The sequence below is a fragment of the Crocuta crocuta genome, unplaced genomic scaffold (genome assembly GCF_008692635.1).
Source record: "Crocuta crocuta isolate KB4526 unplaced genomic scaffold, BGI_CrCroc_1.0 scaffold36, whole genome shotgun sequence".
Classification (NCBI taxonomy): domain Eukaryota; kingdom Metazoa; phylum Chordata; class Mammalia; order Carnivora; family Hyaenidae; genus Crocuta; species Crocuta crocuta.
This window is the reverse complement of record NW_027532203.1, coordinates 19582079-19598672: the sequence shown is the minus strand read 5'-3', so window position 1 is coordinate 19598672 and position 16594 is coordinate 19582079. Positions and strand designations below refer to the sequence as shown.

The 16594-nt window shown below is 44.0% G+C and overlaps 1 protein-coding gene across 1 annotated transcript in view; it reads left to right on the top strand.

Moving 5' to 3' along the window:
* Positions 1-16594, top strand: part of SETBP1 (SET binding protein 1) — a 366730-nt gene that overhangs the window by 254474 nt on the left and 95662 nt on the right. Inside the window, 1 exon segment of the mRNA XM_077777651.1 lies at positions 3165-6624. Within this exon segment, the coding sequence (XP_077633777.1) occupies positions 3165-6624 (3460 nt within the window).

Genomic DNA, 16594 nt, shown 5'->3' with positions numbered 1-16594 from the left:
ATTTGAGCGCTCCAATTTCCTCATGAGCATTATCAAATGAATGACTAGAAGTTGATTATCTTCTGTGTGCAGCCACCTATTTTGTCATGGCAATAGGCATTTCATACATGATTTTGTTTATTCACTCAACAAACATTTACTGGGAACTTTCTGGGTGGTTTGCTTTGTAGTAGGCACAAGGGATAAGGAGATAAATGAGTCTCTGACCTCAAAGTACTTACAGTCGAGGAGAAGGAGACAGAAGAGTACACAAATAAATGGCACAAAGCATTATGAGGATTGTGATCGATGTCTTTATGAGAGACAATGGTGCATGCAGAAGGAATGGCATAAGAAATTAGACTGCAGGGGGTAACTGTGTTTGCAGACAATATGTTATAATATATAGGCCATTAATCTCACTATTGATAAAAATGAAATATACCCAGAGCAAAATGTGTATTCCTTCATTTATTCAATAAATGTTTGTTGAGTGCCTACTATTTGCCAGGCGCTGTGCTTGGTACCTGTGTGATGGTGTGTACAGGCTAGAAAGGGAAATGGGCATTAATTCAATTAATGCACAAATCAAATGTAAAATTAAAACTAAAATAAAAGTACAATAAAGACGACAAAGTTTTCATGAAAACTTCTAACAGGAGTATTTCTGTAAGGTAGGGGGCCTCCCTACAATAGAACTGAGATTCGAACATGAAGAGTATTAGTTAAGGATTCTGCTACATTCCAGGAAGAAAAAGATGGAGCAGCTAAGGGAACTGGTGGGATAAGGGGCCAAAAATTCCAGCTTCACTATGAAGTCCTGCTGTGGATTTCAAAGACCAGATCCAGAAAAGTGTAGAGGGGTGGTAAGAAAGTGAGGAGGCAGGGGAAACAGGGTGACTGTAAGTCCTGCTTTGCCAGAGTCCAAACTAGGAACTCAGATTTTTTTTGCACTATAATGTTTAGGAAGTACCAACACTAACTCTCAGAAGTATTCTAGTATGAGTTACCACTTATGCTATTGCACTAGTGAGTGGAAAATTTTGTTCCCAAGCCCTTTTGTAGACCTGTCATCCTGTGAGTATACACACAGTGCCAACTAAAATCTAAAGCACAAATGACAAATTAGTAGAGCCCTGATTCATAAAAGATAAGTGGCATTCAACATTTTATGCCATGAATGAGATTTCTGTATTTTTTTTTAATGAGACAGCAGCTTATGTCCACAGCAATAATTTCTAGCAAAGTCAAGTACAGGATTAGTCTAGATGTTGATGATGGTGATGTCCCCTAAATATTGCAAGATGAAGAAAAAAGTAAATACAAAAAGTAAATTTTTGTCTTAATTTTCTCCTTGGCACTTATAGGCATAGCCTGAGGAGACTCTCTCATGATACTTAAAAAACAGAGTCCAATATTGGAAGTATAAACAGGATTTCACAAAATCAGGGAGGCGTAAAATAACCCTAGGGATACCAGGTACCAGGGTGGAAAAAAAAAAACCCTACTTGCTTTATTGCACTGAATTTTACCCATAATGTTTTCTGACACCTGTGTTTTGATTCTTAATAGGGACTATAAGCAATGTTTTCTTATGAAGCATAAATGCTAGAGCATCAGTGGCAAGTAGGTACAGATAGATGGTAGACACATGGGTAGATACACAGATAAAGACAGATACATATTACAGGTTACAACTCCTTAAGTCCACTAAGTCAGCCATCATTTATTTCTCAGTGGAGATATTATCCAAAGCTTTCTTCAATTTACTAGTATTTTCCATTCTTTAACACATCTTAGGATAATGCATTCTGTACATTTACTGCATGTATGTATAAAATAGTACTTATGATAAACTTTGTAGAATGGTTCTTTTGTACTGATAGCGTGGCTTAAAATCTATCTGCAGTAAGCGTATCTACATTAAAAATGTGTAATGTCTTGGGAACCTGGGTGGCTCAGTCGGTGAGCATCCACCTTCAGCTCAGGTTATGATCTCACAGTTCGTGAGTTCAAGCCCCTCATCGGGCTCACTGCTGTCAGCACAGAGCCTGCATCACATCTTCTGTTCCCATCTCTCTCTGCCCCTTCCCAGCTTGCGCACCCTCTCAAAAATAAATAAGCCTTAGAAAAAAACTTTTAATATCTCAAAAAGAGGTGTTTACTATCTTCTCCTTCTGTGACTTAGTAGGCCCTGGCTATGTGAGGCCTCTAGCACACATTCTGCCTTTCCCGACTGAAGACTCAGTCCTGAGGAAGGTGCTGAAGTCTGGAGACTTTCCTGTAGAATTCATGCTGGGAAATGCACAACTGACAGAGTTGGGAGAAGTGATCTTGAGTGACCATGTGTTTATTTTTCTCGGCCCATTTGTTCAGGAGATTCAAAGTTCCTTCTGAAATTGTTCAGGGGTTTTCTCAAGGGAGCTGTCAGTGCCTAACCTGGGCTTCAGGATGCTTTAGCGTGCTAACTCCCAACACCACACCATTCCTAAAAGTCAGAAAGGTGGAAGGTTTTTCGAGTTTCTTCCTTGCTCCAATTCTTCTCCATGTCCTTGACTGACTTCCTTTCCCTCATACAGTCTTCCTATCCCCCCCTCAGTTCCTCAGCTTGTGCTGTTTTGGTTCCCTGGGTGCAGTAGTTCCCAGTGAGCTACTTGTTTGAGCACAGAGATGCTAAACTCCCAGGTCAAGTGCAAACAGAAATGAACTTCAGTAGGAGAAGCAAAGGAAAGACGCGAGTTGGAGGGGAAGCTGGAACAGAGGTAACAGGCAGCTGGAGTTCGGCAAAGGGACCAGGGAGTTGGGAAGTTCACATTCTCTCCTGGGCTCTGCCACCATGGGCAGGACTCCCTGTTTCAGCTTTTTCATGCATACAAGTCAGGCACCGAGTTAAGTGACCTGCAGGGCCTGTCTTCTAGTCTGAGACTGCATTCAACCAAGATTGATAAAAGCTCCAATTGTTTAGGGGGGAAAGACAGTGATTAAAGCATCCTTATTAACGTTCCAAATCAGTGCAACATATTTTTACTTCTGCAAATGAGAAAATCTTCAAATGCATTCTGGAATTAAAGGTGGCCATTTCCAACTTTAAAACAATTAAGCTTTTGACATTGAATTTTAAATAGCTCCAACATGCTCATCTTTATTTCTCTTTCTCTCTCCTTCTCTACCCTCCTCACCCTTAGGCTTACGAGCGGCCACAGAAACACTCAGCTCTCCACTATGACCCAGGCCTCCCACAGGACGTCACCAGTGACACCTTAAAACCAAAGCACCAGCAAAAAAGCAGCAGCCAGAACCACATGGACTGGTCCACCAACTCTGACAGTGGACCTGCCACTCAGAATTGCTTCATCAGTCCAGAGTCTGGCAGAGAAACTGCAAGCACCAGCAAGATCCCCGCTCTTGAGCCCGTGGCTTCCTTTGCAAAGGTCCAGGGTAAGAAAGGCAGTGCAGGGAGCACATGGAGTCAGTTGTCCAACAGCAGCAAAGATCTGCTCTTGGGAGGTGTGGTTCCATCCCCAGGCAGCCACAGCTCACCAGCCCCACCCAGCAGCTCTGTCGAGTGCAACGGGCTTCAGCCCTTGGTAGATCAAGATAACGGAGTTGTGAAGGAGCCCCCAGAACCACCTACTATAGGCAGCAAGAAAAAGTCCAGTAAAAAAGATGTGATAAGTCAAACCATATCAAACCCAGACCTGGACTGGGTCAAGAACGCCCAGAAAGCATTTGACAATACAGAAGGGAAAAGGGAAGGCTACTCTGCAGATAATGCCCAAGAGGCATCACCAGCCAGGCAGAACACGAGTTCTGTCAGTAATCCTGAAAATGACTCAAGTCATGTCCGGATTACTATCCCTATCAAGGCACCCTGTCTAGATCCAACCAGCCATAAGAGGAAGAAGAGACAGTCCATCAAAGCAGTGGTGGAAAAGATCATGCCAGAGAAAGCCCTGGCTTCTGGAATCACTATGAGCAGTGAAGTGGTTAACAGGATACTTTCCAACCCTGAGGGAAATAAGAAAGATCCTCGTGTCCCTAAGTTGAGTAAAATGATAGAGAACGAGTCCCCCTCAGTTGGCCTTGAAACAGGTGGCGATGCCGAGAAAGTCGTTCCAGGAGGTGTGTCTAAGCAGCGGAAGCCACCCATGATCGTGACGCCTCCAGCGTGCACGGACCACTCTCCATCGAGAAAGCTGCCAGAAATCCAGCATCCCAAATTTGCTGCAAAACGGAGGTGGACATGCAGCAAACCAAAGCCCACCAGTATGCTTCGGGAGGCAGTCATGGCCACCTCCGATAAACTGATGGTGGAACCGCCATCTGCCTATCCCATCACCCCATCCAGCCCTCTGTACACCAACACAGACAGTCTTACTGTGATCACGCCAGTCAAGAAGAAGCGAGGACGGCCGAAAAAGCAGCCTTTGCTCACGGTTGAGACAATTCACGAGGGGACTTCTACCAGCCCGGTCAGTCCCATCAGCCGGGAGTTTCCTGGCACGAAGAAAAGAAAGAGACGACGCAGTTTAGCTAAGTTGGCCCAACTAGTGCCAGGAGAGGACAAGCCCATGAGCGAGATGAAATTTCACAAAAAAGTTGGAAAGCTTGGGGTGTTGGATAAGAAGACCATTAAAACTATCAATAAGATGAAAACACTCAAGAGGAAAAATATCTTAAACCAGATCTTGTCCTGCTCCAGCAACATTGCTCTGAAGGCTAAAGCTCCCCCAGAGACCAGTCCTGGGGCAGCAGCCATCGAGAGCAAACTGGGCAAGCAGATTAATGTCAGCAAGAGGGGAACCATCTACATTGGCAAGAAGAGGGGCAGGAAGCCAAGAGCAGAGCTGCCACCCCCATCTGAGGAACCCAAAACAGCCATCAAGCACCCAAGGCCTGTTTCTAGCCAGCCGGATGTTCCAGCCGTGCCTTCCAACTTTCAGTCACTTGTGGCGTCTTCACCAGCAGCTATGCACCCACTTTCAACACAGTTAGGTGGGTCAAATGGCAACCTGAGCCCCGCCAGCACTGAAACCAATTTTTCAGAGTTGAAAACTATGCCAAATCTCCAGCCTATCAGTGCTCTTCCAACCAAAACCCAAAAGGGAATACATAGTGGAGCCTGGAAGCTGTCTCCCCCCAGGCTGATGGCCAACTCACCTTCCCACCTTTGCGAGATTGGGTCACTCAAGGAAATAACGCTGTCCCCTGTGAGCGAGTCACACAGTGAGGAGACGATCCCAAGCGACAGTGGCATTGGGACGGACAACAACAGCACGTCTGACCAAGCGGAGAAGAGTTCAGAATCCCGACGGAGGTATTCTTTTGACTTCTGCTCCCTGGACAACCCGGAGACCATTCCGTCTGACACCAGCACAAAGAACCGGCATGGCCACCGGCAGAAGCATCTCATGGTGGACAACTTCCTGGCCCACGAAAGCCTCAAGAAGCCAAAGCACAAGAGGAAACGGAAAAGCCTGCAAAATCGTGATGACCTTCAGTTTCTGGCAGACCTGGAAGAGCTCATCACCAAGTTCCAGGTGTTCAGGATCTCCCACCGGAGTTACACCTTCTACCACGAGAATCCGTATCCCAGCATTTTTCGGATTAATTTCGATCACTATTACCCGGTGCCGTATATCCAGTATGACCCGTTGCTCTATCTTCGCAGGACTTCAGACCTGAAGTCAAAGAAGAAGCGTGGTAGGCCTGCAAAAACCAATGACACCATGACAAAGGTGCCTTTTTTACAAGGGTTCAGCTACCCTATTCCCAGTGGAAGTTACTATGCACCCTATGGAATGCCTTACACATCAATGCCTATGATGAACCTTGGTTATTACAGTCAGTACCCAGCTCCTTTGTACCTGTCGCACACGCTCGGAGCAGCGTCCCCGTTCATGAGGCCAACAGTGCCACCACCTCAGTTCCACACAAGCTCCCACGTGAAGATGTCTGGTACAGCTAAGCATAAAGCCAAGCATGGAGTGCACCTGCAGGGACCTGTTGGCATGGGCCTCAGTGACATTCAGCCATCCCTGAATCCTCCCAAGGCGGGCAGTGCCGGTCTGTCCGGCGGTCGGCTCCACAAGAGAAAACACAAACACAAGCATAAGCACAAGGAAGACCGGATCCTGGGGACCCATGACAACCTGAGCGGTCTCTTTGCAGGCAAAGCCACAGGCTTCTCCAGCCATATCCTTAGCGAGCGGCTGAGTAGTGCTGACAAGGAACTCCCACTAGTGAGTGAGAAGAATAAGCATAAGGAGAAGCAGAAGCACCAGCACAGTGAAGCCGGCCACAAAGCTTCCAAGAACAACTTCGAGGTGGACACCCTGTCTACGCTGTCACTTTCTGATGCCCAGCATTGGACACAGGCCAAGGACAAAGGTGACTTGAGCGGTGAGCCTGCAGACTCGTGCACAAAGAGGTACTCTGGCAGTGGTGGGGACGGGGGCAGCACCAGATCCGAGAGCCTGGATGTGTTCAGTGACATGACCCCTTCAAATGACAAGTGGGACAGTGACATGAGTGGGAGTAAAAGGAGGAGCTATGAGGGCTTTGGGACATACAGGGAAAAGGACATCCAAGCCTTCAAGATGAGCCGCAAGGAGAGAAGTTCTTACGACTCCTCCCTATCTCCAGGTAAGGCCTCATTTCTCCTCAGACCTGGGCTGTCTTAGTATTTCGTTGCTGGGCTTTGCATGTCAGGAGTCTGCCATCATTGAGACATTGCATTCACAAGTTTGCAGAGAGGTAGAGACCAGGTGGATATGGGTGTTCTTCACATGTGACTTTGCAGCACAATTTATACATTTGTTATTTGGTATTTACTGTCTTTCCTCTCAGAGTTACTGCCTGGGAGCCGTGGGCCCAGAGACAGCCCCAGTAGCTACCTAGACTACAAACCACACCCACTGTGTGTATGCTTTTTATTAGAGATGCTATTCTTAAGTCCTCATCTGATCTGATGATGCAGTTTGCTAGTGGGATAAAACCTCTAAAACCCACTAAGAATGCCAACAAGATCCTAAGAATGTCAATGCTGGATGGGAGCAATATCTAGTTTACATGGCATGCTATCTCCAGGGGTCCCACATCCTAGGTGAGAAGTCTGTGGCAGAGCCATTGGAAGCTACCCACCAGGGCATCCTCAAGTCTACCTAATGAGGGAGCCATAATTCCAGGCTATCTTGTCTTCTTTTTGTCTATGGGCATTTGATAAGCAGCCCTGAGCAGACCCCACTTATCATTTCCCCACACAAAGGGGAGGGAGTCTGGCTGAAGGGTGTTGTGAGCCTCCTGCCCAATGGGACCTTACTGCTCTGTCTCTTGGCATGTCTGCTGGGAATGGGATTTTCCCCACTAATCTCTAAACTTGAAGTACTGGTTGCTACTAGAAAGAGCTCATTCCTTGTCAGTTGCTGGCAGAATTTCCTTGCTAACTTCCCACACACAGGCCTTCCTTGCCACAGAAGCTTGATACTTCAGTATAAGTATCTGTTTGTCCCTTCCACACATCACAGAAGTGATAAGATCCTTGTAGAGCAGAACAGTTGTTTACAAGGAAAAGAGTAGAAGTTCTTTTTCTAGGAGCTACAGAGAAAAGGATTTCTCCCGCTCCCCCTACCCTCACATAGTACAAAGCACTCCAGCCGTAGCCTGCTTTTAAAAAACTAATCATCTTTACATCAGGTTTGGGTGTAGTGTTTCTCCTCTGTTTGTGATGTGTACCCCTTTTTCGTCCTCTTCCCTCCCAGGTAGTCAATCATTAGTGAAGGTGAGGGCAGTGTATTCATGAGGAATCAGAGTCATTTTTCTAGGCCAGCAGACTTCAGTTGAAATATGATTATGAGTTGGAAACCACTGAAGGATTGCCCCAAATTGCCACTAGCTTGTGCGTTGCTATAGTGGTGGATGTTCTCCTTGGTTAATGAAGAGACCAATTAGCAGTCATGTCTCCTGCTGAAGGTGATAAATGGCCCACACTTCATGATTGCCCAAAGTGGATGTTCTCTTCTGGGTTTTTTCTGTTTCTCATCATCAGCCTTTGTTGAAGACACTTGGGTGTTTTTACACAGAGCCCAAATTAATCCCACCTGAACAGGAGCTGCTAGATTAAACTTTTACATTGAGAAAAAATATTGCTTTCTCTTTCAATATGTTGCAATTGATCCACAGGTCCAAAACCAGCCAAGGACAGAGGGTTTTCTTAATTTTTGTATTTTCTTGGCATTATTTAGCAAAAAAATAATGGTGGCATGTTATTACTAAGAACCTACAAGCAAGGATCCTAACCTAACAGACCTGAGAAGCAAGATGTTAGAAGTTAAAACCTCTATCCATCATTGCTCATTAGGTTTCTCAGCAGTCTTGCCAAGATTTTTCTGTGGTTGGACTGGATTGCCAGGTGCTGGTTGACTTCATAAAGCTTCCCAGCTAGAGATCCATCTCTGATCCCTGTGTGTCTCTGAAGGTGCCCACCCTCTAGTCATACAGCTCTGTCTGGGTTGCATTCACATGAAGGCCATTACTTTCTTCAAAATTCCCCTTCCTCTCCCTATCTTCTTATTTGTTCTTCACTCTACCACATCAGGTGAAAAGAAATTGGCATTATGACAGTGTCATAAAAGAAAGCTGGGTTCAATCTAAAAAGTGGGTACTATGCCCAACTCTGTTACGTAGGACCTTAGGCATGGCATTCTGTCTCTTTGGGATAGTGTCTACTCATCTGTACCTGACAGGGTTGGGCCAGACCTCTTTTATATAATATGTTTCAGTTCTTAAGGCCATTTCACATGCATTTCTTGATGGCACTTACCCTGCAATCTTAGAAGAGAGGTATTTTTATTCCTATTTTACAAAGACACTGAGATTCAGAGATCAAGTGACCTGCTCAGGTTTGGAAACCCATTACTTACGATTTTAAGCGCAGGGCTTTGGCCATTGCATTGCAGCTCGAACACACGCCACAAATAGTTAAGGCAACTCTAGAACACAGGTCCTGGTCCTCAGCTCAGTGCTCACATAATCCCCCATGGCCCTTCCTCTCAGATATCCATCTATTCCCCTATTACATGCCTTTCCCTAAGGCATCTTCACAGTGATTATGTGATAATTGCAGAAGAGAGTAATTAAGAAAAGACCACATCCCTCTATTCAATTCCCAACCAATGAAAAAGGACCCCTTATGGCCCAACCTTTTCTAGACATTAGCCTGGAAACATCTACATGGACAGGCTTCCGCCTCTGTTCTTACTGCAGTCCAGTTCTCGGAGTTATTTTCACTACTGCTTTGTGCTTACTCTGTGTTATATGAGATTTTTTTCTTCAGTGTTTTAATGAACCATAATTGGTGGTTTCTATGTCTATATGACTTATGTCTATTGTCCCTGTACATCTTGTTGAATGTCTTATTGGAAGAGATCAGTTTCTCTACCATTCCCCTCCCTTCTAAGCCTTGGCCTCTTCTCACCTGTATTCCAAATGTCCCTCCTATTTCTGAACCCCCAAAGCATCAGGGGAAAAATGCCTTTAGCAGCTCTTGGAATTCGATGTCAGAGTTTGTCAAGATTCCCTGAAGAGTGCTCACCTTAATGTGATACACTTCAAGGAGCACCAAATCCCAAGTCCCATTAAAAGGTGGAAGGCACGTGGAAATGAGGCTGAGGTTACTGGAGGCATTAAGACCTTTAAGAGACTTTACCTGAGTTGAGGTGTCTCTTCCAGGGATGATACTGAGTGTCCTGCTTGGAAAAAGGCATCAGTATTCCTTACAACTTCTCTCCCTCTACTTTTTCTTTCTCCTCTCTGAATTCATTCCCTTAGCATCCCAGTGTCCTATTTCACATAAGCTAGTCTTTTCTAAAATAGTTATGACATAAATATAAATGCCATCCTTTAGCCTGTTGAGGACCAGATTTAGGAGCTAAGTCAAGAGAGGACTTTGAGCATTCCCTGAGATCAGAGCTGACGGAAGACACCATATAAATGGAAGTCATTACCATTATGGAGACAGAAATTAGAGACTTCATTTAGCAATAGCAATAGTTGCACACTCCATTTCCTCTTTCCTGCTTGGAAAATCATTCATTCCCCAACCCCCCTGGCCCAGCAGATGGATGCATTGTATATTCTTAGCCCCCTTACAACACACCTAAAGCTTAGAAGTCACATAGACTCTTTACCATTTTTCTCTATTTTACTCCTTCTGCTTTTTTGTTTGTTTGTTTGTTTCAGAAGGCAGTGGCTCTTTTGATCTGTTTTCTAAATGGATACCATCTGCTAAATCTCCATTTATAAAAATGCTTGTCTGGACCAAATAACAGATAAGGAGTGGGAAGGTGCCATCCACAGACACCCAAAGCTGGAAGAAGCCTGATGGCCCTTCATGTGCGCCTTTCTCCCACCAGGCATCATCATCTCTAGTGTACTGATGTGCTGCAGATTCCAGAAGAGCAAACCCATCCAAGTTTGATAACACATAGTCAGAAAGATGCCACATGCTCTCAAAGCCAACTTCTCCTTAGGTGGTGGAAGAGGTGGAAGAGGGCTCTAGTGTGAATGATGTTCTCCCCATTCAGGACACTTAGAAACAATTTTTGCATATTTTGACCTAATATTATGCCAGGAAGTTCAGACATCTTGAGCCCTGCTATCCAGGCTCCCATCTGATGTTGGAGAAACAGTGAAAAAAGTCAATTTACCTATGTCACCTCTTCATCCAATGCCATTAATTAGTCAAGGTAGCCATCCTGAGTCCCCAGATGTCAGGTACTTTCATCACAATGAATGCATATTGAGAATGAATCCTTAGCTCTCCTCTCAGATATCAGAGTCTTGCCATGTAGGTAGGTAGATTCCCTTGAGCCTGGATGGCTCCACCTCTCCTTGTGCCTTCTCTCTTGCCCTTTGCCAGCTCCTCTTATCAGCACCATGGGGCATTTTGGGAGGCAGTCTCGGTTGTCACTCATAGGCAGGAAAGGGATGCCCAAGCCAAAAATAATACAAAGCCTTCCTCCAAGCAGGCATCCAGATGAGGGAATTAACCACATTGACAAAATGTCATGAATACTATACAAAGGACCATGTGTGGGAAACGTTTTCTACAAATAGAATAGAAGGAAGAAGAGGACTCATGGGAGGAGAAAGTTAAGACCAGGAAAAAAAAGAAAGAGTGAAAAATAAAAAGATGATGAAGTGCAGTCTGTTTAATCTTAATCCAGGTTGAATTCTGGGTCATCCTGTGGGAGGAAATGAAAAATTAATTAGCTAATGGCTGCTGTGTGGTAACAGGATTATGAGCACCTGGCCCAGTCCTGTCTCCTCTGCTATCCAGCTGAAACACCTCTTCATCTTTTTCACTCTTTGTTTTCCCAAGTGAGACTATGGTAGGAAGAGTTCTAACAAGACCTGATAGTCTCAGATTCTAAAAGTCTCAGATTTATACAATGCAGTTTGAATGCAAACACGCACACACATGCACATGCATGTGCACACACAGATTGGACAGCCAGGAAGCAAGTGCTCAAGTTATTAGCCAAGTTGACCAATTAACTAGCTGTGCAATGAAATTTCAAAACAGATCTCTCTGGTCCATGTATTAAATTATGTGACTCACTCCATTCATCTTTGGCTCCAGCCACTTCTAGCCATTCGATCTCACTTTTCAAAAAAGGTGGAATTCTCCATACCTCCCCCCACCCCCCAACAAATTAGATCATTCCTTATGTTTAGAGCGTTCATGTGACTGATTGCATGGGAACAGACAGAGCATGTTTGCATTTACATTTAGACTCTGAAGTAAAAGAATCTTAACAATGTAGTATAAACACCTCATTTTCCTGATGAGCACACTAAGGCTTAAGAAGGTCAAGTGACTCACCCAATGATACATATCTAATTGGTAGAAGAGCTCAAACCCAGAAGCTTAACATCAGGGAGAGGGGAAGAGAAAGGAAAGGGTTGAGAGAGAGAGAGAGAGAAAGAGAGAGAATAAAAGAAAGGTGAGTTGTGGGAGAGATGTTAAGCTATATGTTTTCTTTTGCTGTGAGCTGTTGTAAAAGGTAAGCATCTATTTGACAATAATTTGGTTTCCAGGCTGTCTCAGGGGACCCATGTTTGGGACTGGAAACAATCTTTGTGGGCTCTGATGGAAGTCATTTTTTTTCCTTTCCTGTCTTAACAATTGCACATACTTATTTTATTGGGCCTCCCAAGGTTCCTCCTAAGGTTTTCTCTTGGAAACCAGGAATTAATCAAATTACATGTTGTGACCCATAACTTTCTGGCAATGAAAGAAAAAAAAATCTTAGAATCCCAGCATCTCTTTTTCCACATTAAAATCAGAAATCAAGCCATTCTGCCTTTGGAGCAAGAAGTCCCCAGGCCATTTATCTTCCCAAAGCTGGCAAACGCTCCGCTGTCCTGTTGGAAGTTTTTATTTATACCTTGTGGCTTTGGAGAATTATGCAGATTCAGGTGTGGGTGCAGAGAACTTACTGTTTCAACAGACTTGGCTTTGATACAACATGGAGCCTTTCTTGGCTGGAGAAATCAATAAAGCATGCTTGCCAAAGACTGGCATGTCACTGGGCAGAGATGAGGATGGTGCCTTCAGAAGGACCTTCCATAAACCCATCTCTTTCACTCTATAAACGAAAAGGTGATGGGACTGAATACTTGCTAGGATTGTGGCATAGGCACGTGTCAGTATAACAGTACAAATTGACTGAATTCAAGGGGAGAGGGGTGATTAAGACAAGGGAAAATGTAAAAAGGATTTCTTTGGTGGCTGGTACACACACAAAACACACACACACACACACACACACACACACACACACACACTCACGGTTTAGTGCAGTCCTGGGGGAGAAATTCAAGGATTAATTACTGGATGCTTTTGCCCCCAAAGAGATTACAGTCTCTCTCCTGTTAACGCAGAGGAGGAAACCAGATAAAGCTGATCTTATAAGGCAGGCTTTAAGGGCCATCAAAAGCCACAGAGGAGGTGCTGGGGCTGCCCAAATGAGGGGAAGTCACCTCCATGTTTGCAGTGCAAGTAGAGAAGTGGAATCAGAAATGCTTCTTTGCAGGACATCCAGATGGCCAACAGATACATGAAACGATGCTCAGCATCCCTCCTCATCAGGGAAATACAAATCAAAACCACACTGAGATACCACCTCACGCCAGTCAGAGTGGCTAAAATGAGCAAATCANCACTTGTGGGGATGAGCACTGGGAGCTTTATGGAAACCAATTGGACAATAAACTATTTGTAAAATAAAAAAAAAAAAGAAATGCTTCTTTGCAGTAGTTACTATTCAAGATGAGTCTTGAAGAATGGAAGAAGCTATTGGAGAGTGGAAATGGTAGGGGCTGAAGGGAGGTGGAAGTGAGGTGGGGAGGCAAGCACAATGTAGAAAGGAAGCTGTATAAACAAAGGTATTTAGGTGGAAGTACCCAAGAGACATTTGAGAGATGGTGTTTACTCCAGTCTTATTGAGGATAGCATCTGCAGTTGGGGATCATGACAGACAAGGTCAGAAGAGACTGTTGTCCTCATGAGTTAGAGGGTTTTTCCCCCTACACTGTGAAGCTTGTACTTAATGAAGTAGGCAATGGGAAGTCACTTTTTAAATAGGCAAAAGTCGTGAAATGACCAAATTATACTCCGTCTTTCTTTCCTGAACACTCTTTCCCCCTAGTCTGGGTTGAGCGAACTTGCTCCATCTTTGCACTCTCTATACGATATTGTAATTATCTATGTCTTATTTGGGCTGTACCCACCCCACTGCCTTTCCTTCCCTACCCTAGTACCTACATTATAAGTAGCATAAAGACATTATTACTCAGGTGAGTCATTCTTAATTCATCTCTTTTCCTCTATAGCTAAGGTCAAAGATGATTCCAATATGTTAGCCCCAGACAACTGGAAGAGTAGTAGCATATGAACAGGATTACAGAAATCAAAGAAAGAAACTGGTTGGTGTGCAAGGAAATGAGTTGTTAAGGCAGAAGTCAACAATGTCATGCAGAGCAAGAGAGAGAATTATAGAGGAAAAAGAGGGTGGAAGGGAGGACCCTGTGGCTCACCTTAAAGAGAAAAGCAGAATAAAAGGGAATTAGGAAAGATGCAGAGAAGAAATGCTAGAAATGTTGGAAGGAAACCAAAGAGTCAAGGAAGAATGCATTTAAGAAGAATGGGGTGGCCCTTAGGACCAGAAGCTTCAGAGAGTTCATGGGAGATGAGAGTATGTATGAACACATTGGTGACCCTGAAGCAACAGAAATATTAAATATTATGTAATTAGTGTTTCATACTGTTAGGGCTTGGTGGGCCATGTGCCAAATGCAAGTGATAATGAGTTAAAGAATCAAGTGGATGATGGGAAAATGGGGGTGCAGGTGCAGACAGTGAAAATTTGCTGTGGTTCTAGCCATGCTCCAGGTTCTAAGGAGATTTTACTTCTTGTCAGCCTTTGATGGGAGGTGATGTACCCAATCTTAGTATGTCTTAAGCCCAATGATCCAATGCTGGGAGCATAAAAACAATGTGAGACCCTTTTATGCTATGTCTTTCTGCCTTCCCGTGAAGTCCATGTATAGAAAAGATAAAGGTTATAGTATTTGAAAAGAGGTAAGAGTCTAGGTCAGCTACCCCTTCCCTGCCCAACAAACACTCAGCACTTAATTTTTGATCACGGTAATATCTATTTGAAAATTCCTCTCTGTGCTACCTTGGGGTATTGACCATGCTCCTGAAAACATATGGAAGATCAGTCCTGGCTATCACAAGTTCTGATAAATGCATCTTTTATTGAACATTTAGTATGTGCAAAGTATTATAGATTAAAGCCCAATTGCTGCTCTTCCAGAGGTCTTCACTACTTTGCAGAATGAAATATATATGCTGGTTCTTAAAGAGCCTATATTCTCAAAAATGCCTGGGAGCTCTTTAGTTACTTAATATATATCACAGTGCCGGGGACAGTTAGAGAGACCAGAAGAAAAGAAAAAGTGAGGAAGGGCTCCTACCTCAAGTTCCTTATACTATACTGAAGGGAGGCTAAGTTAGCATACATAAAACAACCGGGAATAAATGCAGACCAGATTTAATCCATGCTCAGTGGCCAAAAGTGGGGGCCACAGGGATCCAAGATCAGGAAAGATAATAGTATTCAAAAGACAAAATCCTAGAGCCTCACCTTGGGGAGTGGAAGCATAGTGGAAGATTGTGGCCACATGCAGGCAAAGATGTGCACTTGGGCATATGTGGGGGGTACAGGAAGGTACCTGGCTGATTGAAGTCTGCAGTTGGGTGGGAAAGGCTTTTAAGAGGCAAAGCTTCCATGCAAAGGATATGAAACTGCATCCTGGAGGATGCACTGAGGAAGACACGCTGACATTAAATGGCATGAAGGGTTTTGAGCTTGGCGCTAGATGCCAGGTGAAATGATGAAGTACCAGGAAACATGCATATCCTCAAAGGCTTTGTAAAGCTATCAAGAGACAGGAAACAGGTATATATATATACATATGCAAAGCAATTAGACACAATAGTGAGAGTCCATACATTTAATGACTAGAAATAAAAACCCATTCTACAGGAAGAAAAGACCCATAAAATAACTTTCAGAGTAATAACCTGCATGTTGTAAAAGCAAGTTGATATTGGTGTTTGCCCTATTACATAAGGATTCAGAGCAAGTCAGAGGCATTAAGAGGGGATCAGTAGACTGCGAGCACATCCCTCAGGCAGCCTCTGCTGTGGTGTTTGCACTCTTCCGTAAAGGGGTTGGGTGTCTGGGAAGGTGGGCAGTAGGTCCATGTGGAGATGGGGCTCCCCTCATTGATGGAGGATCTAAGGACACACAGAGATGAAAAGCTTTCCCTGAGGCTGCATACCAATCATCCTTACATCTGAACAGGGTGCTATTCTCATCAAAGTGCATTTCCGTACTTTTATTTGATCTCCAGAAGCCACTGAGGTTTGCAGATAGATGTTGCTCTCTCGCTTAACGGGCAAGGAAATCAAAACCCAGAGGGTTAAAAGTCTTTGTCCAAAGTCACTGAACCAGTTTTTCACAGAAAAAGTGCTGGCTCCCAGGTTTCCTGATTTTTCTCATCAACTCCCTTTTTCCACTAGACTTTCTAGGTCTTTGACAAGGTCAATAATATGACTCAACTTCTAAGTTATCCTTAAAGAACCCTTCTCAGTGGGTTAAATGGTAGAGCCCAGAATAAAGCACTAGCAATTTGGTATTGGCTAAAATTAGTTTTTTATATAGAAGGAGCTCTTTGGAGCCAGGGTCAACAGGCACAAGGTGTAAGGCTGATTCTGTATGCAGAGCCTTGGGAATAGCTTCCCCAAATGGAGCATGAATACCCTGAAAATCATAAAGGAGTGTTTTGTGATTATTCACTCAATTACAGAGCACTAAAACTAATATTAAAACTTTGTTCTTTTAAAGAAAAGTGTTACACAGTTTGAGGGACTTTATACATCTCCTAGTAAACACACAGAAACTTTCATCCTGAGAGTGATCTGTGCTAAAAATGAAAACAGAGTGGAACAAGTCCTTAAGGAAAAAATGGGTTTGGGCTGTAT